This window comes from Rousettus aegyptiacus, unplaced genomic scaffold, assembly GCF_014176215.1.
Source record: "Rousettus aegyptiacus isolate mRouAeg1 unplaced genomic scaffold, mRouAeg1.p scaffold_m13_p_13, whole genome shotgun sequence".
Lineage (NCBI taxonomy): Eukaryota > Metazoa > Chordata > Mammalia > Chiroptera > Pteropodidae > Rousettus > Rousettus aegyptiacus.
In genome coordinates, this window is record NW_023416288.1 from 8964288 (window position 1) to 8989384 (window position 25097).

Below are 25097 nucleotides of genomic sequence, written 5' to 3' on the forward strand. Positions count from 1 at the left end.
ACAGAAAAAATTGATTTTAGTATAATAGTAAATAAACTGTTTTTCCCCAAAAGAGAGAGATTCATCTGCATGATTTCAAGTAACAGTTAATAATCAAGCTATTTAATCATTTATAATTTTTTTCACCATTTTTTTTTAGCAAAATACAGAAGGAAATCGAAATGGAAAATTGAGTATCCTCTTTTTTCATTAAAATGAGCTTAGACTGTTTCTCAAAGGCCTCTATTTGTAACCTATTATAGTGTATTGGTAAAAGTTGCTCATATTTTACAGTTCCCACATTACCATATCACCTAGCATTAACATGATTAAATAGCCTTCCTATCAAACTACTTAATAGATAGATGTTTGACGCACGTTGAAATCAAAGTATTTTTAACGTATGGAGAAGGCAAGAGAAGTAAAGTGTTAAATCAAGCTACATTCAGAGACTGCCATATGCTGATCAGCCCTGTAGCCTGGCCACCAGGACACCTGAAGAGCAAAGGAAGATTTCTGCTGGGATTGCTAACATCCATTTCCCACACCTGTGAAGGGGAACTAGGAAAACCAGAGTCTTTAAGTGGTGCCCTACACAAATAAGATAGTTCATTCCCTATAGCTAAAACCATAGGGACCCAATGGTACATAATCTGACCCTTTCAGGCTACATACTCTTCCCCTCCCTTTTTCCCTTCCTCACTGTATATCCATGTCAAAGAAAATGGGTAAATAGAGCCTTTAAACTGTAACTCACAGGAACTAAAGAATGATATATAAACTGAATTCCTCAACACATGGGGTCTCTCTCACTGTCTTTCTCTCCGTTCCTCTTGCTGCCTTTACTCTGTTTTCTCACTGTCCTCATCTCTATTGTCTCTGTCCCTCTGGGTCTATCCTAGGCTCCCTCACTCTCTGCCTGAGAAGAGACCACGCTCTGCCTGTGGAGTGTTACCACTTTTCTAATAAACTTCCCTTTTGACTAACTTTGGCATGTTTGTTGAATATTTTCTACACTCTCCACCAAAGAACCCTCTTCTCTTGGTAAAGGGCTCGGTCTCCCCACCACTTGGGAAAGTTTGCCCTGCCCTGCATCATTTGATAAATTTCATTTGCACAACAGTAACTTTGAATTTTATATCTCCTAAAGAACTTCAAAGCTGTTTAAAGATATGGCCCCTTGACACTCTCAGGCAGAGCTATGAATTATAGTGCAATTGCCTATCTTCATTCTAAATGCACAAAGTTTTCAACATGGCCAAGCAATGCTTTTGGAGATAGACTTTGGCTTTTCTTGTCATTGCTGTTTTTCGTTTTTTTTTTTTTTCCTGTGAGTCACATAGCATGACTCAAGACAATTTATAAATCATTAATAAAATGTCCTTGACATTTGAAAGTATTGAGAGAGAAAAAAAAAAAAAAAACAAGTAGGCCATACAAAGCCCTATGCAAGAGACTCTTATGTTCTAAAGTTTTCAACATTCTCTTGGGCATTACTCTGTGTGCATTCAGACAAGAGAATAAAAGAGTTTGATGAAAATGGCACACGATGTGATTATTCATTTGTAGAATAAAATGATTCATGTTTCTACCATTCTCCCTTGCAACTTCAAACTAGTAACTAATTATGAATCAGAATTTAAAATTAAAAGCCTGTGAGACAGAAGAAATTTTGAGATTAAAATCTAGGTTATCAAATTAATAAGATAACTTTATGAATCAGAATTTCATAAAAAAAATCCTATAAAAACTTAAGAAACTTCTGGGAAGCTTCGAAATTAACATCCATCAAATTAAAATGACAAACATCGATATTCTCTGTTGGATAGTTTCATTTCCCTTCTAGCCAAAAAAATAGATGGAAGTCATCTTGAATATATGATTTGGTCATTTTCACTCAGCACAAAGGTGATGAAAATATAATTTAGCATGGAACCATCAAATATATATTTTAGATTTATAACAAGTTAGATTTTGTAATCTATTCACTTCTGAATGTAGCTAACACTTTTTATTTCAAAACAAAAATCCTCAGACCATAAAAAAAAAATTAAAACGCTTGATATTTTCTAATAAAAGTGTGGAAATGTCAAATTTATTAGATTTTACCAATCGTAAGCCATAGGGTAATGGGATTCCACCATTTACGGTAGTGCAGAAATGTTTTCAGGAAATTTTAAGGGCTTAAAATAGCTGTGCTAAAGGCTGACAGATTTCTTTTGCTTGGAGCAAGAATAGAATTTATCAAAATGCATGTTTTGATTATGTATTGCCCTTGTTATTTAACATTTCACAGTTATTTGTCTTGGAAATCTTAAAAAGAAGTTTATTTCAAATGGAAATAGCACATTTTTAAGTATAATCAATCTCAATGAAATGTATTGATTGTATAGATGCAAAAGGTACTTGATGATGGCAGGCTGTTATACACCTTGCAGATTCCACTTGAAAGCAAGCAAAAGGAATATAAGCCAAGTTTTTAAAGAAACTAAATTTGATTGCTAATAAAATTTCAGTTATGTTTGTTTAGCCAACGTGGAATGTCACTTTCTCAGTAACATGATTTTACTCATATTTCCTTTACTTAAGCTTGACTCTACTTGTCAAAGACCTGAGTAATGAGTTTTATGCGTAATTTAAAGTATCAACATAACTCTGTGTTATTGGTACCAACATTGTTATCATTTTATTGATGAAGAAACTATGATTTAGAGATTAAATAATTAGCTAAAGATCGCACAATGGTAAATAATAAACTCTTTCCAGCATATTTTTGCAATTGTTATTTTAAATCTGAATTTACCTAAAGCCTCACATTTTGTATTATTAATTTTGGCTAACAGTAATATTTTGCTATGTTTTTAACCTAGTTGTTACTTTTACATAAGATTTTATTGTTGCTGTCACAGGCACATTTTGCTTGGTAGTTCAAGAAAAGGAGCCCATTGTTTTCTAAATTCTAGTTTGTGTTACCTGTGCTATTCTGCTCTGATATTTTGCTAAAATACTTAACAGCTTAAAATTTTTACAGCTTGCTCATTTAGTTAGTTCTCTAAATTTTTACATCAGAACAATATACCAAGCTATGTTTTCCACTGTTTTATATAAAACTATGTGTTGATAAAAAAAAAAAAAAGTCTTATCATTCTTTTCTACTTAATTGACAATTTAAAATCTTATTTAACTATGGATATGTTGGACCACTACTATTCTATAAAACAAATTTGTGAATACTATAGGATAGAACGGACTCTTTGATTCATAATTTAATTAATAATTTCAAGATTATTCAGCCCACCTATAGGATGTGGGTAGCTTGGACAAAGATGATGATAGTGGAGACAAGGATAAATGAATGGTTGCATGACATATTTAATACTGGAAATGACATATTTGCAGATGGATTATATGAGGGGTTATAACAGAGGGAGAAATTACATTAGATTAACCATGGAAAAGGTGATATAATTTAAGATGGGGAAAAAAAACAGATGATCAAGATACATTTTCACATCCTGGAACATTCTCTCTCTCTCCCATAGCAATATGAGCAAAACCATTAACTATTTGTAAGTCCACTAAATTAAAATTATTCCAGCATCTGATGTTATAATTAAGATAAAAATTATCTCTTGGAATAGAGTTATTACCCCAGGTCTCCATCCTCAAGGATCCACAGTAAATGGAAATATGTACTAGTCTCTACACTCCCCTAAAGATCCTTTCAGATACAACTTTTTATTATTCTAGAAATGTGTACCAGGACTCTTATGGGAACTGAGTAAACCAGAACTTCATGCAAATATGAAGACTATCATTAACAACAATAACAGACTTAATTTTGTTACCCTCATGCTGCGTTCTTGACACTTTCAATGTCACCATTCTATGTGAATGCAGTCTTAACATATAAATGGGATTTAAGTCATTTCAAGAATGGTTCATCTAGTACCTATTACAAGAAATGCATATTTTCTTTCTTAAGATATAACTGGCTGCACTTAATCATTAAAAAGTAATATGCCAACTTCTCGGATGAAATAAATCTAGAAGGAGGTAGTTTCTCCTTTATTAAAAACATTTTTGAAGATCTTCCAACATGCTAGGCATATTTACATAAACTACCTCATTTAATTTCAAACAGCTTTTTAGAGATATGAATAAATGTAGTGATAGGGTCCTCTAGGCTTAACATGAACCATGACAACATAGATTAAGAATTGAAAAATTATCAGGAATCCGTTTTCAAGCATCCAGTTGCTGAAGGTCAATTGATTGTTTCCTAAAAAAGGAGAAATATATAGACGAGAGTTCATAGGGACATTGAGGAGATAAGGATAAGATAAGAAATAAGTCTCTTCAAACTCCCTCAAAGAAAGGAGTTTCTGCCCTCATTGAGTGAAGTATTTAATAAATAATGAATGAGCTGTTTTCTTCAAGAACTCCGTGACGCAGGGAATATGAGAACTAGTTTCAAAGCCCTAGTGATTAAAAACTTGTAGGGTTGACATTTTTGTTATTGGGTTGCATTTTTAAAAAAATATATTTTAGAGATTTACTCATCAGATATATGGCTAGCAAATACTTCTTCCCATCATGTAGATTGCCTTTCACAGGTTGGTTGCTCACTTTGCTGTGCAGAAGCTTTTTAGTTTTGTGTAGTCTTGCTTGTTTATTTGTTTTTGTTCCCTGTGCTTCTGGTATCATATCCCTAAAATCGTCGCCAAGAATAGTGTCATGAAGCTTTTCTTCTGTTTCAGTCCAGGAATTTTACAATTTCGGGTCTTACGTTTAAGTCCTTAATCCATTAAATGGCAAGTATAGGCACAGATATGAAGAAATCGGGACCTTTGTACACTGTTGGTGTGAATATAATATTGCATAGCCACTCGACAAAACAATATGGAGGGTCCTCAAAAAAAATTTAAAATAGAACTACCACATTATCCAACAATCTCACTTCTAAGTATATAAATCAAAAAAATTTAAAATAGAACTACCACATTATCCAACAATCCCACTTCTAAGTATATAAACAATATCTCTTCAGAATCATGAAGAGATATTAGTACTCTCATTTTCATTATAGCCTTATTCACAATAGCTATGATGTGGAAACAACCTAAATGTCCATCAACAGATAAATGGGTGAAGAAAATGTGTATATGTACATTAGATTACCATTCTGCCCTAAAAATGTAGAATATTCTGCATTACAAAGATATGAATGGGCCTCAAGGGCATTATACTAAATAAAATAAGCCAGACACAGAAAAACAGGTAGTGCATGATTTCACTTATATGAGGTATCTCAAAACAGTCAAATCAATAAAATCAAAGACTGGATTGGTGACTACAGGGACTAGGGGGAAGAGGAAATTGGGAATAACTAAATCAATAGGCATAAAGTTTAAGTTAAGTAAGATGACTAAACTCTGGGACCTGCTATACAACATTGTACCCAGAGTCAATAATAATCTATTGTACATTTAAACTTTGTTAAGAAAGTAGATCTTGTGTTATGTGTCCTTATCAAAATAAAATTTTTTTAAACTTCAGTATTTTGTTCACAATGGAGTTTTTGCATTAACTTCTATTTTTTAAAACAATGCATTAAAATATTACTTACCTAGGTTTAAAAACAACCCTCTAGTGTTAGGAACAGAGTCATTCACCCTGTTTCTGCATAGAGCTCACTATGACTCCTGCTCAAATGCTTTGCTCTTTGGGATGCATCAAGTGACAGCTTCCTGAGTAGAAGAGTATTCTGCTATTGGAGCAAGGTTGGCAAATAGAACACAACAGCCATGGAGATGACAGATCCTCATTGCACTAAGTTACTATCCATCCAAGACTAGCGTCAACCTGCTTGTAAACATGAGTCAAATCCTAGAGTTTCTAGAAAATGCTTTCTTTGGTAGAGAAACAGTGCTCAGAGGAACCTACAGAAACAATTGCTGAGAAGAGATAAATATGCTGGCTGCTACAGAGCTGTTAAAGAGAAAAACACAGCCCCAAAATGGTGTCACTCCTGCAAAAAGCCACCAAACCTAGATTTAATACCTAATCTAATGGTAGTTTCAGTTTCTCCCAGAAATGTAATTTTAATCAACCAGTCTGGAATTTGCTACTCAAGCAGAAGTAAAGGGCCCTCTCCATACACCATCCCCCATAGGAAAAGGAAGCAATATGCATGATAAAGAGCTTTGCCATTCCCTTACTTCCTCAGATGATCCAAAGTTGATGTCCTGGTCTAAAATAATCCTTTCTTTTTTTGTTGTTAATAGTTACCTTGCTCCAAGCTTCTTTCTAGAAAATTTCCATTCTGTACAATGCCTAGAGCGCCCTTACAGTTAGTTATTAGATGGGAAGCTGCTTAATTCATGAATTGCTTAACAAAGCCAATTAGATCTTTAAATTTAATCAGCGATTTTTTTTTTTAACAGAGACAAGAGTTTTTAGATAGAGAAATTGATATTCAATGGACTACTATTTTTCCAAAATCACATCGCAAATTAATGGCAAAGCCAAAATTCGAAATGCATTTCCTTAACTCCAAACCCAGTATTCTGTAACTAGGCCATGGCTGTGGACCTATGTATTCATGAAAAAAAAAAAAGTGTAATTCAAACAAATTTTTCATTGTCTCTCCAGCAAAAGTGGCAATGATGTTTACAGTAAAAACAGATATCCCAATATAATAAGTAATTATTTTTATGATAGATTACATATAGGCTACTGTTTTTATGCATTGTAATAGACTATAGTTTTCTTAGTAGTGCACTAGTTACACCTCTTATCCACAAGAAATGCACATTATAGAGCTGAAAAAAAGTGGAGAAAGGAAGATTATATAGTGATTCCATACTTAAACAGGAACATATACTGGGAATTAGAGGACCATAGAAAACAGATAACAAAGTCAAGATTAGTGAATCAAAGCCAAGAGGAAACTGGAAAGACAGGGGAGAGAGATTTCTAGGCAGAGATTATCAAAAGGTCTGACAATAAAGGAAAAAAATATATCATCTTAGGGTAACATCAAATAGTGTATTGCATTTTCAGTTTAGCATTTCTGGATATGGTAATAACTGCTGGGGTGATATTGCAATAGAAAATACAGAAACAGTAATGTCAACGTTAAGAACGTCCAAACCTGTAGAGAATTTTTATGAATTTATTTGAGCCAAAGTGACAACATAAGCCAGAGCAAGACCTCCAATACTCCAGAGAGTAACAGTTTTGCAGCTTCTTTCAAGCATTTGAAATTAAAGAAGGAAAGTAAGGAAGATTACATGAGCGTGGGAGAAAGCAAGTAGGGATTGGATTACAATATAGTTAACAAGATTATGTACTCTATGGAGGGTGGTTATGATTTATTTCAAAGTTGTGTTAAAATAGATGCACAGAAATAATGAACAGGGCTTGCTTAAAGCAAAAATAATCCTTTTACTAAAAAGTTATATATCTGGGGCGTGACTGCTCACGATGACCTCTCCAGTTAGGCATTTATGATCAAATCACACCCTGTGAGGTTACCTTCCATAGAACCCCTTTTTTTTCATCCACAGTAAGATGGGGCCAGTTTATGAAGAGCCTGGTATACCATTTATGCTAAATAAATGGTCACTGAAGATTTTTAAATAAGAAAATGAAATGCAAGAAGTTTATGAAGCAAATCTTTGTAATCGTGCATATATGTAAGTTACAGTGATTTGTAATACTTATACATTTTCTTCATCTTTTTATTTCTTCTGTGGTTGAGAAAGTAATATAGCAAACCCCTACCTTAATGCAAATAAGGAGGGGTCCAAAATTTTTAATAAAATGTAAGTTATAGAAAGGTTAATACAACCCTTAAGCTCAAAAACTCTTGGTAACACTATAATTTGGCACCAACTAGTGGCAGTAATTAACTCTTAACTTAAATTTCAATGAGGATGATTCTGGGTGCTCTGTGTGGCTAGAATTTTTAAAACATCGGCGGCAATTCCAGGAACCTTCCAATAATTTAGCAACATTTTTATTACTTCAGTTCCATGTTATTGAGGCAGCAGATTAGTCTTGAAAACTATAGAGATCCACCATTCACCTGCCCATTTCCTAAGTCACAGATACCTATCCTTTCCAATGTCTATTTCTCCCTGCCTGAGAGGAGTACAAAAAGAAATTGACCCAGCCCCATTCAGATCTAAATTTGCATTATCTCAGTATAATCATCATGATACCTTATTTTAGGGGGTTCTACTGTACTAACATGTATCCTTGGCTTTAATAGAAATCACAAAATGAAGTATGGAAGATGAATAGGAAATATTAAATATTATTAAAAATGAAAGCAATATTATCGGGTAGGTAGTTAATGGATAAACACTTTACTTCTTCTATTTTTCAATATAAGAAACGAAAGATAGGGGTTATCTCCAAAGATAGCTAATAATTTAAAGTCCATAGTTATTATCTGCTATTCTGCTATCTTACAATGCTCTTACCATGAGCATTTATAAGTATGCATAAACGAAAAGAGAAAGGCATCATAAATTTCCTGAGTCTTTTCCATCCAAATAGTATCCCACAATTTGGGGGTAAATCAATTTTGTTTTGTGGTTTCTTTCATCTATCTTGATGAGGAAAGACTGACAAGACTCTTAAAGCAGCAGTAAATTGATTGTTTCTGTATACAGCAGTGTTGTAAAATAAACAAACAAACAAACAAATAAATAAAATGTGCAAGCCCTTGACACCAAAAAAGCAATTCAACCAAAGGTAGAAACTGAGAAAGACTAAATGTAGCCAGAACTTAAAATCTCTTTGATGATCTATTAAATCCATTCATTTATTAAGACAGAACAGCACTCTCCCACTCTTTTTTTTTACTTCCTCACTTTTTAATAATTAAAAAGTCAGCTCTTTCATATCCAAGACCTACACAAAATTATAATTTAGAATAATGTTTATCTTGATACACTGTAACAAAAATAAATGCAGTATGTTTTCATAGTTCACATATTTACCATTGTCTGTGCTACAATCAACAGTAGTTCGATGAAATAAATAGATGAAATAATTAAATACATAATGCCAGTGCCTATTAATTTAACTCATATAAACACAAAATTTTAAATATTACTACTTTTAATGCAATATTTCATAATGTGATTTGAGTGGTTATTATACATATATACATACACACACACACACACAATTAGAGCTAAATTAGGAGAATGGAATTAGCTTGATTGACACTCAATACCATTCAATTTCAGTAGCAAAATTTTCACCTTCTGATTTAGTTTCTCTGTAAAGCTATAAGCAATTCCTCAAACGTTTTATTTACTGGACAATTTCTAGATGTCTGTACTCAACCTGCACAGTAACAAGCTGATGCTAATAACTCATACATAAAGATCCGACTTATTAAAATACAAATTAGGCGTCCTTTATGTTTATACATGTGTAAGTACAATTAATATTTCAGGCTTAGTTCAAAACAAAATTGCTTTAGTTAACCAACCACTGCAACGCAATCAAATCAAATATCAAATGCAATTGGAAAAGATCAGTTTGGTAGAAATAATAGCAATTATTTCATGTGGAACAACAGTCTTCCAAGATCATTTTTCCTTCTCCCACTACCCTTAAAAATAATTTGTCCATCATCAGTGACAATAAATGTCACCTTTAACATGGGTAAATTGCATGGAGACCTGGAAAGCAGCTGGTAGACAGCTTATTTACAAATATTGGTTTGAACTTGTAAATGCATGACCGCATAAATCTTAATCCATTTAAAGTGTATGCCCTTTGTTCCCTCAGTTGTACACTCAATTGGGAATTGAGTGAAGCTGAAGGAGAGTGTGAATTACATTATCTCTTTCTTGTTGCCAGCATTTTAGTACTTTGCCTTTGTTCTTGTTGTTCACGAGATTTCTGTACATTACACAGCAGGCAATGTTAATCAACATTTTGCCTAAGTAATATTAATAAAACTTGCCTCCTTATACTTGAGGGAAGAATCAGAATACTATATTTCTTTTGAAATGTTAATGTACCTTTTAGGAAATTATTTCTGCCTTCTAAATCATCTTATTGTTAAATTATTAAAAGATGACATTAAAGAAATATTGCACTGATGCAAATAGTTAAAAGATAAAAGGCTTATAAAGTTTAAAAGGAGGATCTTTTTTAATATGGTGGCATTTTACTTCGAATTAAACACTTTTCAATGTTTGTTTAAGATACTGATAAAATTTGCAATTGTTTTGTGTGCTCTCAGAAAATAAGGGGAAATTTATTGTTGATGATTTTTAATTCCCAGCTACAACCAAGCACAAATTTTAACGGCCTTTGTATAATGGCCTTGACAGATTTGTTTAACCTTACTATATATATAAACTGAAGCACTTTCTAGTTTATCAAAAAGAAAAAAGAAAAAAAGGTGAAGTGTGTCATATTTTTTCACTATTTACTCATTCAAGTGTGAAGGTTAGATCATCTTCATTCGGGTTCTATTCTTCCAATATAAAACCAGTACTATCTGAATGTTCTATAATCCATGGTATTTCAAAGGGAAGAACTATTGTAAAGATTTTATGTATAACTGACATGGTACGATATGGAAAATATCAATCTCAGTGTGCAAACTGTGATAGATATGTATCCCATGAATATCGTTCACAGTCCTTCAATAAGGGCTCAGGAAATGAGTTGACAAGGCTCTAAAGTAGCCCAATTTGTTTTCTCTTTAACAGTCTTTATTAATGTCAATCAATATGTTCATAAATTCTAAATAAATTGTAAGGTAATCTAGGGGGAAATTAAGAGCAGAATTTGTTCAAGAATTCTCCCACACTGTGAATACTATTTGCTAAGAACTCAATATTTACTGGGTAAACAATTTATTATCTATTTTACCACATAAAACTTATTAATGGCTTTTGTGTCATTGTAGGACTAATCTAATTTGTCCTTTTGCATAAATTTTCTTAGCAGTGCTTCTGTTCGGATATAGGCACTGAGAACGTAGATAATAGGGGTTACATTTTAAGGTAATTTTTTTGGTCCACATTTTGACATCTGACAAATAAGAATATAACTTAATATTGTTGATACATCATAATTAAATTGGTTTCTTTGTTCTTTTTAGCAATACATAAATGATAGAGTATCTTACAATTGATGATGACTTTGATTCAATAAAATACGGTAGTAGCTAACACATTGTGAGTTTTTGTATCACCTACAATGGTCACTCATTAGTTCTGTAAGGCAAAATACACCATTGCCAAAAATGTTAATTGAACGTTAATGAGCTTAATATCAAAGAGTTTACAATAAATCTGGAAAAAGCAACTTTATATCCATAAAGCAGTAACAGAATAATTAAATAAAACAGCAATGATATAAAAGGCATTACTACATCCCTACTTGCCAAGTTATTTTTCCCACATTATCCCTTCTTAGAATACTAAAAAAGACATACAACTAAATAAATAGCTATACAAAATATTACCAAATTTCTTTAATACAGAGAAAAGCTTTTTTTAAAGAGCAATGGAATCTATATATAACAGAAGCTGATTTGGATGAACTTCATGGTTTTGGATTCTCAGAATTACTCATGATTTAAATTAAAACATCACCAATTTTAGTACACCAATACTAGGCAGAATATGTGGTCTAGCTTCACATCTGTCATGCCTTTACATTGCTTTACTGTGCCATGTAAATTGGGGGGAGGGATGAAAAGTAATTTTCAACTAATATTAGTTAATGGAAAGGATACTTATTTGGTTAAATTTGTTTGCTTTTTGTCTAATCAAGAAAGAAAAAAATCAAGTTTCCTTTCATCTAAAAGCAACAAACAACACTGTAAAATCTTCATTGGATGAGCTTAAAGTAGTCAAATAGTTTTTCATTAATTACTGATTTTTTTCTTCATATATTATGGATGAAAAATTGATCCTTTTAACCTACCTATGACAAACTGTTAAGTAGCTAATCAGACGTGAGCAACAGAGGAAACAAAGGAATAGGGGCCCAGACAAGAGACCGCTCAAAGCACACCTTGTTAATAGTTAGAGAATCCCTCCTGCATCCCCAGAGACAAAGGACAGCAGGGTCATAGTCTTAGTTAGCCTAATCTGGCTACAGATGCCTATGAAGAAGGTACTAACCTAATTTGCCCACAATTTAAGCTTCATTATAATACTATGTTTATGCCTGAAAGGTCATGAATCTAATTGTAACAGACTGAATTCTGGGTAAGCACATGCACATTAGGCAAAGAGTTATATAGCAGCCAAGTGTCAATCAAAATGACCTCACTTGCCAATCACCTAGTAATGCCTATGGAACCGTCCATCACAGCCCAAAGATAATGCGAACATTCTAGGGTTCTTTTTTTGTGTTGGTTATTGTAGTTACAGCGCTCTGTTACAGCTCTTCACTGAAACCATGTGCCTTTTTGGGCATTCTTTGTCTTTCTAAAATATACTTCTAATAAATCTTTTCCAAATCTCACTGACCTGTGATTTTTCACTGCGTCGATGAGGAAGAACCAAGGAAAAATGCTAACTACACATCTATCTGCTCCATTATCCTTTCCCACCCTTCACTGTTGAAGTGACACTGAACTCCAATTGGCCCCAAAGGTAACAAAACAATTGTAGATCAAGCCAGTACTTACACGATGCCAACAATTAAATCAAGAAGTATGATCAATTTAGTGAAAGAAACTGACAATCAAATAGAGTCTCAGCTTATTTGACTAAGAATTCAAGAAATATAAATTTGGGGGAAGATGGTAAAAATATGAGACATGTTAAGCTCGGCAAACTAACCATTATCATCTAAGTATATGAAATATAATTTAGAGTATTTTCCTTTCATATATAATATAATCATGCCAACACAAAGTAAAAGTGCTAATTACTGAACCTCAGTTTAGTGTTCTATTGAAGCACAACTTTCTTAACCTTCAAATTTGAAACTTCTGTTTTTCAAGACATTCAAATACAATTGAACAGTACAATGAAGCTGTCATTCATACTCTACTCCTATTTTAACATCTCCAAAATGAGTTGTCTGGAATCTTTCTGTGATCTGAAATTACAGAGATTTTCAGTATAAATGAAATAATTCAAATATGTAACAGAAATATTTTAACTGGCTATTAAAGATAGATCTCTTTACTGTATCCCTTGGCTATAAGAAAATTAGACATATATAGATAGATGATAGATGATAAATGATAGTTGATAGCTAGATAAGATAGATGATGATAGGTAGATGATAGATAGATAGATAGATAGATAGATAGATAGATAGATAGATGATAATAGAGATAGATAGATAGAACTCTTGAGAAGAATAATGTCTGCAATTTGTATAATTAGCCCAATGATTCTTGGGGCATAAAACAAGTTTATCAAAAATATATATGGAAAAGTTAATATCAATTGACATTTCTAACGTCGGACAGAGTAGATGAAAGATTACTTCTAGCTAAAGTGGAACAAATTAAATTTTAAGAGATTTAGCACATTTATTCTCACTTTAATCACATTGCCCACCAACAGGGTAATTATAATATGCATGTCACTTCTCACTAAAAAAAAAATAATAATACTCAAAGCTTTTAAATGCAACTTGTTTTTCAACTAGTATATTCATAATATATTCAAAGTTATTCAGATAGAGTACTGTAATGTTATTTTTACTGTGACTAATTTTATAAATACCTTTGAACATAAAAGAACATTTCGATAAACATTTTTTTTTTTTTAAGTATGGAACATAAGCAGGAATGGTTTGAATAACTTAATTGGCCCTGATTACCCAAAAGTAATTTTTTTAAGGCAACATGTATGGCTGGGTTTTGGTCCTGTAAGATTCCGTCACTAAAATATTTTATTGTAATCCTAATTATCCAAATACAAAATGTAAATCTACTTCAATCAAGTAGTAAAAAAGGGTCCTTACTGCAAAATCTTCCCTCCACTGGTGGGCTGCTTGAACTTTCTCTGCTTCCAAGACCAGGCGCTGAAAAGGAAATAATAAATGTTAGAATTCAAATGACCACATGAATATGTAATTGTTATATGGAATCCTTGGGCTTTCGAATCAACTATAAGGACATAAAAAATAGAAGAAACTTCTTGTTTATGATTCGTAAATTCTAAATCATTTAGTAATCTAATTCACTAACATTGACATACAGTATATGTATTTACTCTTTAGTAATATAAATAACATACTACTCTTGTATAGCATTAAGTTCACTATTTCTGCCATCATTCACAGCAGTGTCTTCTTTAAAAGCTTTCATTTCAGTTTTTAGAAAAAGCTTTACCAGTAGAGTATATTAATCTTGGTAGGCTGTTTTTAGTAAATACTTTTATAGCAATTGTTTCTATATAAGTGAAAAGAAAATGACATGAGAGAGCAATAAATATTTGCTAAGGATTGTACTACGCACCTTGTTAAAAGCAGTTTTTCTCTTTAACAAAAGCCACAAAAATGTAATAATTTTTTCCTTGCTGAATTACATTCTTATTAATTCTTTCACAGATAATCTGTGAGTAGTAGAAAGCTGTCATAATCTGCACATCTGAAAATGGCTTTATTTTACCTTCATTCTTGTATGATAAAGTAGTTAGAAAATTCTAGGCTGATTTATTCTCCTGTAGCACTTTTAAAATGTTATTCCATCTGGTTCTATTCGAGATAAATTGTCTATAGTCTGCTAATCACTTTTCGTAGATAAATTCTTTTTTCTTTTCTAAAAGTTTTTAGATTTTTCTCTTTGTATTTCCCAGTGTCAATATGTTTTCCATATAATAAGGCTTTTAAAAGAGACAGGAACATTTAATGATTAAGAATGCAGATATGAAACCAGACCATATGGGTTAAATGCCAAACTTGCTGCATTCTATATGTGCAAACTTGGAAAAAGTTAAGTTTCTTCTCCCCTTTTCTCATGTGAACAATGTGAGAATATGCTTCATGGATTATTAAAAGGATTAAATGATTTATTATATGTAAAGTGCTTAAACAGTGCTTGGCAGACATAAGTAAAATATGTAACAGCTACCTAACTTTGAAGAGTAATTATGAATCTGTCTGCATTCTTGTGTCAGTGCAAGAAAAGAGCTCAGTGTTTGCACCTGTGGCCTGGCCCCATACAGCTAGAAGGCAGTGGCAGAAACAGGACAAGTATAATATCAAATATAATGAAGGTGACTGTATTAAACGTATTTATTACAAGATAAATAATTAAGCTGGGTTTTTAAAAAGTATAAATCTCATAGTGGTTTATTGGTTCATATGTTCATCTTTCATCATAACTATGTATGCTTCAGTGCATGTACTTCCTATGCCAGTCTAAGTAACACTGGATAATGGAAACTACCGTTTAGAGCAGTTTTTATGTTAACATATTGGCTTACATTCCCCGCTATTTAATATTATAATTTTTTCATTTTTCTAAACTATTATGTAGGTATTATTCATGAATCCATGACTACAAAATATTGCCTAATGTGAGATCTCATCAGCTATCACCTACCAAGCAGAAACGGAGTATAATAGAAATTAGTAAATGTTAGTAATTGTACCAGAAAAAATAACCAAAAAAAGATTCTTTATCCCCACAAAAACAAAAAACTAAACAGAGGAAGCCGAAAGAAGAGTGCATACGTTTTAGTGGTACTTGCATCACACTGCTTTTCAAAACTCAAATTCAGTGTGAAAATGTAACAAAAAAGTGACAAAAATGGCAAATAAAATGAAAATGGAAGCAATTTCTTTATAAGAAAACTTTATTATGGGAAGATAAAGAAAGAAAAGACAGAATGAGAAAAAAACACAAAGGCTTATTCTTTACAAAATTCAAAGTGTAACTCTTCCTCCATTTTTAACAGACGATATACGAACAGCTAAACATTCATATGTATGTGGCAAATAATAAACAAGCATTTTGTGAATTTAAGCAAAATAGTGGATAAAATATAAATAAGTTAAATGTATTTTTAAATTAAGAAATATCAGAACTCTAAAATGTATTTTTTTTCTTGGAGAGGGATAGTAAAACTTTTTCTTTCACAATGAACAGAAGGAGGACACCAGTACAACAAACAAAACACACTAGGGAATATTCAGCCATAGGGAAATAGTTTTCAAGGCACCAGGTCTAACTTTACTATGCTATTCCCTACGCTAGAGAGTATGAGAGAGTACATTTAACCAATGGGATCCGGAATCACATGGCTTATAATGTGAACATAACCCATGCTTAATAAGCCATAATGACGGTAATCATCACAGTTTATACCTAGAAAAGAAAATTAAAGAGAAATGGATAAGTATAAAACAATTCTCCTAGGTGAGGAGAGACCATATATACATATGGACTATATAAATTTCAATGCTAATGTATGAAGTGCTATTTGTTATAAGATTCAGAAATAATTTTAGAAACCAAATAGCAACTTTCATTAAAATAGATTATCCCGTACACACAAAAAAAGTGTATTTTAAAAGATAGGTTAGAAGTTCAAAAGTTGATAAATATTATATCCCTAGCTTAGAAATATAGAAATGCATAGTCATGAAATTCACTACTGCTATCTTCTTTGCTCAAGAAGAAATTAATGAATTTTTTTTTTTTTATCTAGCAAATTTCATGACAAAGTATAATACTGAACTTTAGATGTTTAGACAGTCTATCTTGGGGACTAAAGCAAATAGTTGCTGATGATGCTCTTTCTTGTGGGCAAAGACCAGCTAGTCATGACTTATAGAAAACTAACATATCTCCTGGACACTTCAAGTCCCTGATTAATTTTTATTCTGGTCAAGTGACATTTTTTAAAGCTAATAATCTACCCCTAAATGCCATGGATAAATGTGTTAAGACTGATAAAATCCCTACCTAATAAAATGTGACTATTTACTTTGTAAAACAATACAGTTTCCATAGCTGGCTATGTAAATATATCCTGTATCAATAACTTATTTGAGAAAAAGAAAATGTATTTTTTCTCATTTAATTTATAGTAAAAGTACCAATCATTAGATGAAGCACCAGATAGAAACAAAGAAGCCAGTTCGGCAAAACTAAAACTTAATTATGCTCATATTAATTAAGACAAGCCAGAAAGATTCATTAAATGGTTTTATTATACATGAAACTGCATATGTGTTTATGAAGATCCTTTGGGTATGGAATAATAGGTATATATAATGCTATAGATGTATAATATAATTTATATATATATATATACACAAATGTGTGTGTATGTATATGTGTGTGTGTATATATATGTGTGTGTGTGTATATATATATATATCTACCTACCTACCTATTTGTTGACCACTTAAAGCAGAAAGTCATTTTAAAGACTTTATAAGGACTCACGAGTTTAACAAAATGAATTTAAACCTAAGCCTTCTGACTCCAAAGCTTATGCACATTCCATAGGACCAATCTTTAGTATCTACTAAACCCATCAAAAATGTTAACATCATTAGTCATTCACAAAATAGTATCAAAACCAAAACACCAGTAGAAAACTATTTTAGGTTAGTGGGAAATTTCCAGCAAATTTTCAGAAATTGCTAAAGACTAAAAAGAAAAACAGCACAAAAAACTGTATGTCTGTTTGGGAGCTGTCTTTACATAGGTCTTGCCCTCAAATCCTGAGAGAATATTGCTAATCAGAGAAAACACTTTTGATATGCAGTGATCTGCAGGGGGAAAAAAAAGTGGGAGAGGTTTTATCAGATCAGGGAAATATCAGCTCCCTTGAAGGCTTATTCATCCTCAACCTTCACTTTTTGTCATGTCTTTATCTCTTCCACTAGCATTGAATTCAGGTGATATGAAAGTCTAATCAAAGCAGCGTAATTATACAGTGTATAAAGAAATAATTCTATCACTCTCCTTAACAATAGCTAAATATATTTTCTCTTGGAAGTAGACTATTTTCAAAACCTGTAAATAATCTGCTTCCCAGACTATAAATTAATTGCTGATGAAAGATAAAAAGAAGTTTTCTGAAATATTTAATTTTAAAGAATTTTCTTTTGATAGCTTTGAGAGGAAACCTTCAGGGATCATATGACAGTTCAGTTAGACTTCAATAATGTTGATACTCATGTTAATTAAGAACTGACTTAGAAACATCATTCAAAGAAACATCTCTAATTCAAAACAATTTCTTCGGCTAGTGTATAGCAAGATTTTTCTTTCTAGAAAGGAGGTGATAGAGCTCCACATTAGACCAATCCAAGTAAAATATGCATGTGTTATGTAATTAATGTTCTAGTAACACTCAATAAAAATTAGCAAATCATCGTATTATGCCTATGTTGACAATTTTTTAGCACTCTAACAAAATTTTCCTACCTTTATCCAATGTTAACAAAAAAAATCAGGATAAATAATTGAATGGTCTAACAATACTCATTGAAAATAGTAGATTCAGATGTGTTTTGAAGAAGAATGTACAGGTACAATCAATTATTTCGAAGCTCTGGTATAATTAGTATACACTTTTAAATCAGACAAATTGGGTTTCCAATTCTGGCACCGCTATTCACTAACTCTGAAATTTTAGTCAATGAACACTTTTCAGCATCTAAGAATAACATCTACCTTATGTATTTTCTATTTTGCATGCTAAATATCTAGCACATCATAAACTCAATAAAGTTTTGATTCCGTTTGAATCTTACAAATATAACTTCATAGAATAGACTGTTAGAACTATAATCACTGACCACCTACTTCAAGATATATGAGTGAAATAAATGAAAACATCTTAATGGCTCCTAAATTTTCAGTGTATTTTGCCCTACAGAAAAGCCCTGAACTGTAGAACCATATCGTGGTCCCAAAGCATATGCAATTCAGGGAGTGAATAAAATGAGTTTAATTTAATTTTATTTTTATCATAAATGTAATGAGAATGGAGAAAAGATTACAAAACATGAAAAATACTGAAAAGCATAGAGACAGCCTGGAACCCATCGCCCAGAATTCATCTTTTTTAAAAAATATTTTCCTTATAATTGTTTATGTACAAAATAAAATATTACCAATAACCTTGAAGTTCACCTTATTTACCCCTATGACCAATTTCCCTATGCAGAGCAATCACTATAATTCTTTGCATTGTTTGGCATGTATTTTTTTAATTATGTAAATGTTATCTGATGTTGATATTATTGAGTCTTCCTTCTAACAGTTTGCATACAGGTGGAATGCCAAAGAGAAACACCAGCAGCTTTGGGGCAGGGGGATCTGATTTGTCTAAGGAGAAACCCATCACCCTTGCAAGCAATGGTTTAAATTGAACAAAAGAATCAATTAATGTCAATGAGTTTTGAGGAATAGTTTGCTCCGGGTTTTGGAAAGTAAAGACAATGCCTGGACGAGAAAAACAATGCTGAAGCCATCTCCAAAACTCTTTGTAACATAGAAATTCTATGCATTTTTATCATCAGAACATAGCAACAAGGCCATATTTATAAACACAGTCCTACCTATTCCTTCTCTCCATCAAGAGACCATCATTCTTTCTGCAAAGGCATTACTCATGCAGTTTGAAAGATGCTAAGTCAACATTCAAACAACTCAACTTATCCAAAGACACATGTCGATCCCCTCTTACTATGGTGCTATGGGTTAGCAAGCCCTCTCTTACAAAGATTACTAAATACTGTTTTAATATTTTACTATGCTTGCCTAAAATATGCTTTTGCAAACTCTGCTTTTGTTTAATGACATGAGACGTGAGCATCTAATTATAATAATTAAATTTCCTTTTTTCAAATTCACTTTTTTTTAAGCAGAGCTATCCCAAATTGATTCCAAGACACACACACACAAAAACATTTTTAATAGAATTTTATTTTAATTTAAAAACTATAGTTCAAAAATTTAAGAAATTCTAATAAATTCTAATAAAATAGCTTAGCACCAGTCCATTTGAGTTTGAGTTTACTAAGGAGAAAAAAAAAAAGCAGTTTGCCTTCTTGACTATTGTTTCTAAAGAGAAATAAAACAGGCTATGTAATATATACATTGATTAAAATTATTTGTAAATAGACTGACCAAGTAGAAATAAAGTATGTAGCCTTCTTATTTATGTCTATTTTAAAATGTTATAAATATTTTAATACTTTAAATACTGGAATTATGACAGGAAAATTACCAAAATTAATAGTAAAATACTAATATTGTGATTATATTAAGCCAAATCACATATAAATTTTACACTGTACAAGGTGTAATGTAAGGCTACAAATTAATTTTTTTTGACAGACTTTCACTTTCTTAGAATTAATTTCATTCTGGGTCATATGAAATAAGGATTTTATAATACAAACACTATTTTTCCTTCTTCTGCAAGATTTCAGGGAGTATAATATATGCAAAACATATAAATAAAAGTTTTTGAAATCAAGCCAGTCATCATTTATTCTTCTATTTGTAGCCCAGTGAAAAATAAATCTTTTGGAACATGGCTTCTGGATCATGTTGTATAGATTTCAGCCCTGGATCTGCCATATTCAGGAAATGCTTTTGAAATTAATCACAAAGCTTCAAGTCTAATCGTCAGAGATGTAATTAGCTCCAAATAAATTGGCAGACTCTTGGAATACAGAAGCCAGAGTAAAGGAGATGTCATCTGGTAAGAATAGTAAAACCCTGTTTAGCAGTAGTGAAAGTAAATAATACACAACTGGTAATTATCATTACCTTTTCTGGCTTGTAGCACAAAACTATAAAATAATAGATTGTTCAACTGAATATAATTTCTACATCAGCTCTACACTTTGCCACCTTCAAAGAATCACCAGATGAGCTTGTGCAACAAACCTGGACCTCAAAGAAACCCACTCAACCATATCTCCAGCCAAAGATTCTGATTCTATACCTGGGGTCATTCCCAGAAATCTGCAGCTTTAATATGGTACACCTTCTTCTTGGACTAAACTTTGAAAACACTCTTCTAGAAGGCAACACTTTAGCTTTATTAGATACATGGATTTAATTACTCTTTGAAAAGCACTGTTCTTAATAGAAGCGCAAGTTGATGGAACTCAAAAGAAACACCCTAGTGCCCTTTACTAGAGCCACATACTTACTACCATGACACCATTATGCTGTATGCAATTCTTGTACATACTCACGCTCTCTCTCCCAGTCTGTCTGTCTGTCTCTCTCTCTTTTCTCACTTTCTCAATAAACAACTAAATGTAAGTTGTTTAGGTACAAAAAGCAATCCTTTGATATATGTACACCTCACACATCTCACACAATGTGGTAAAGAGCGGGTACTCAATTAATGTGAGTGGAAATGTAGAAATAATTTCCAAGTATTTTCAATGTTTTATCTCATTTTTATCAAGGTTTATAACTAGGCCCACTAAATCATCATCATTCATTATCATGACACTTTGAGAAGCCACAAAAGTTTTCTTCCTCTATGACAAGCATAGTGCTAGATTAATACATCACCCCTTAATTCTTAAAAATTGTTGGATTAATTTATCACCATCTGATCCTTAAAATCTAGTAGAATTTGACTGGAGATGCGGCAGGGATCCAAGCTAATCTAGGTAATCTCACTCTGGATTCCAGAATTAATTTATAATCAGTTGCTTTATTCTCTAAATGTTAAATACTAATGATGTGGATTCAGAAACCCAGGAAAAGATCAGTGTGAAAAACGAAGAGAATTTAGACAGTGTACAGGGAAAGAAAAAAAAAAAAAGACAGTTCCTAAAACTAGTCTAGCCCTTAGTCCTATTGATAATTGTGTCTAGGCTCCCATATCATATAGTTAAGCTACAAAATCAAACCACTTACCATAGGGGATTATATGCTCAAAAAATAAAAACAGCATCTCTTCAGCTGAGAACTGAATTTTGTTGAATAGGTCATCTAATTCCAAAGGTCTTCAATCACTTTGCCAACCAACAAAGTGCCTACAAATAAATCAAATACCAAATCTAAGCTGCTCTAACTTGGTACGTTTTACATCTCTTCGTTATCTCACACTTACATATCTAGCAATTATTTTTCACTAGTGTAAATAATTAAGACAGTATATTATAGTTCAAACTGCTCTACCACTTAGTATGTGTGACCAAGTTAAGTAATATCATTTTACCTTAATTTCCTCAAATATAAAACAAAGATTATTATAGCGCATATATCGTGTATTGCATGGGTTAAATAGGATGTTTGTAAAGTCCTCAGTAAGTGAAAGTTATCACATATTAAAATATGAAGTACAGAGGAGTGACTCGTACATTATAAAGTTAATAAACTGAAAATCTTGAAATTGTTATCATGAAAAAAATAGCCATCCTAAATTTTCTGTAAAAAAAAAAAAAACAACTTATTAAACAGATTATAACTTTGCTGAGGCTAAGCAAACACTTTTGACTATTCCCTCTGAAATAGTCCTACTTCTAATCACGGTGTTGGGAGACAATTCTCCGTAGGTCTCTCATGTTTCCTCATGTCACATGAACAGAGGAGGGAGACCCGCTGCTCTGGACTACCTTTTCCAGAACAGCAGCTTTGGAAGACAGAGAGCATGTTTCCCTCCATAGAGGAGAACAGATTTATTTGTTGCCCAAGATAACAAAAATAATCTGTGGGGCAGAAGTTAGGCAGGTTTACTGGTAGCCTGCCTTTAGAAGATTGGAGTTTCCCAAGCTCGGGGTTTCTCGGCTGTGATGCAAACTCACAGCAGACACTGTGCAATTGGGCTACTCAGCATGGCCCTCATTAGACTCGAGGGCCAGGAGGATCTGATGTGAACACAAGCCCAAACTGCCTTATCTGTTGGGGTCAAGTCCCTTGTGTCTGACTCAAAGAGTCTCCTAAATCTTTGAATTTGTGGTGGGCTAGCTTATTAGCTTAGGAGAAGTATAAAATCTTAGACCTCTAACATTTCTTGTTATACCATATCCAGTTGAGTCTGCTTCCATAAAAATATTCACAGAGTCATCTCCCTATCCTCAAACTCTCACCATCGTTTAATTGATAACATTTATTTTGTCTTCAGTTCTTTACTGAGCATACATTTCACACCCTGCTTAAATTAGTGTCTCTAGAACAGTCTTTCTCAAAATGTGCACAGACCAAGAAGAGCAGCACCACCTGGGAATGGGTTAGACATGTATATTCTCAGAACCCTCACTACACATAACTGAAGCGGAAATTCTGGGGGTGAGCCCTATCAATCCGATTTAACAAGACCTCCCAGTGATTCTAATGTGCACTAAAATTTGAGAAGCGCTGCTCTAAAATAAAAAAATAAATAAATAAAATAAATTCACAGCACTATTCAAGCAGAAGTTTTTCGTATTATCCTAATAGCAGCTCTTACAGCAGTGGGAAATAAACTTACAACAATTTGTTCTACAGCTTTTTTTAAAAAAATAAAAAATAAACCCGGTAAATAAGACACACTGCAGATGAATATATGAGGCTGAAGACCCAATTATATGGATACCAAATGAGAAGTTTAATCATGATTTTGTTAGGAAGGTAGGTAGTCATGAACGACAGGAGGGAAGGCACAACTCTGTAACCATAGAAACCTTCCAGAAACCCCCATTTTATGATTATGAATTACCCCAAATCCTAAGGAATGAAGGCCATAAAGGCTGCTGGCTTAAACCAGCCACAAACGTGTGCACAGAAAGTACTACCCTAACCTGCTCATAACCTCAGCATCATTATACCATCATTCTAATATCATGCCTATGTCCAGAAGTTCATGAATCTAAGTATAACTGAATGAATTCTGGGTAAGCACATATGTAGTAGGCCAAGAGTTATACAGCAGCCAACTGTTAGTCAAGGTGACTTCACATAAAGAGCATCTAGGACCTCCTATGATGGCTTAAATATAAACAAGCCCTCCCACTTCTGCATTGTTACAGCTGTCTTTGCTGAAAAAACCCACTCCTCCCTTGGAGCTTACTCTGTCTTTTATCTTTTCACCTCCCAAATTCCGTAAGGTTGTAGCCTTCCCTAATGTGGCCTGTCTCCTTCTAAAATGTACTTTAAATAAATATTACTTTTTCTAAATCTTTCTGACCTGTAATTCTTTACTGTGTTGGCAGGCAAGAACTGAGGACCCCTCCATGCTTCTGGGGCAGCACCGGAATCCACATCGCCCCAGGGGTAACAAGTTAGTCTTACTTTTACTAATTATATAGTTTATGAGCTTTATTCCTGAAACAACTGACTTTAATTTGGAACCTAATAATAAGAAAATATATTTGACAAAATATGTAAAATGACCGCATAACGATACAGAACACAATAGTAGATGTATATAGAAACTGTAGAAATGTTATTGAATACTCAATAAATTACCCTACAAATATTTAATTAGAATGAATAAAACTGCAATTTATTATTATCTAAAATTATCCTCTTATTATTTTTCTTCTTTGAAATACATTATTGAAACACACTGCTTTATATTCATTGTTTTATAATTCTCCCCTTCTTTCCTTCATCTCCTTCTAGGATATAGCAAACTAAGTGGACTCAAACTTACTTAGCTCTTGTCAGCCCACTACTCATAATATGCAGGAACTTGTGTAGGCTTCAGGGTTTCATTGTATTTTTAACATGTTGGTTGCCAAATAAAGCATAAAGCACAAGAGTTTATGCAACGTAGAAAGAGGGAAACTGCTATACTTTCAAATCATTATAGAACTCAGGTAATATAAAAGAACTCATAAAGTATACAACCACTAAAAAAAAAGGAAAAAGCTGTATAAAGGCCACTTTTCACTGTCAGATGATTTCCATGAGGCTCTGTCTCCTTGTAAATCTAAAAATGTATCAGTTCATATGGGTTTTGTTAGAATATGAAAACAGCAACGCCAATTTAATTGAACATGATACAAACTAACATAACAAAAAATGTAGTGTAACGGATTGAGAAATGTCTTTTCAATTATTTTTTGGTACTTTCCACTATTTTTGTTTTTAAGGAAAAAAAAAAACAGAAAGTAAATTTAAAAGCTTCAACTCTCTTCAGAGACAGTAACCGGAGGGCACTGAGTCTGGA

At 32.6% G+C, this 25097-nt stretch overlaps 1 protein-coding gene across 7 annotated transcripts in view; it reads right to left on the reverse strand.

Moving 5' to 3' along the window:
• CACNA2D1 (calcium voltage-gated channel auxiliary subunit alpha2delta 1) overlaps positions 1–25097 on the reverse strand; it is a 449625-nt gene that overhangs the window by 209952 nt on the left and 214576 nt on the right. For all 7 annotated transcript variants that reach the window (XM_016127273.2, XM_016127276.2, XM_016127274.2 and 4 more), the window contains exon 4: positions 13963–14022. In XM_016127273.2, the coding sequence (XP_015982759.1) occupies positions 13963–14022 (60 nt within the window). The remainder of the gene's footprint in view (positions 1–13962; positions 14023–25097) is intronic.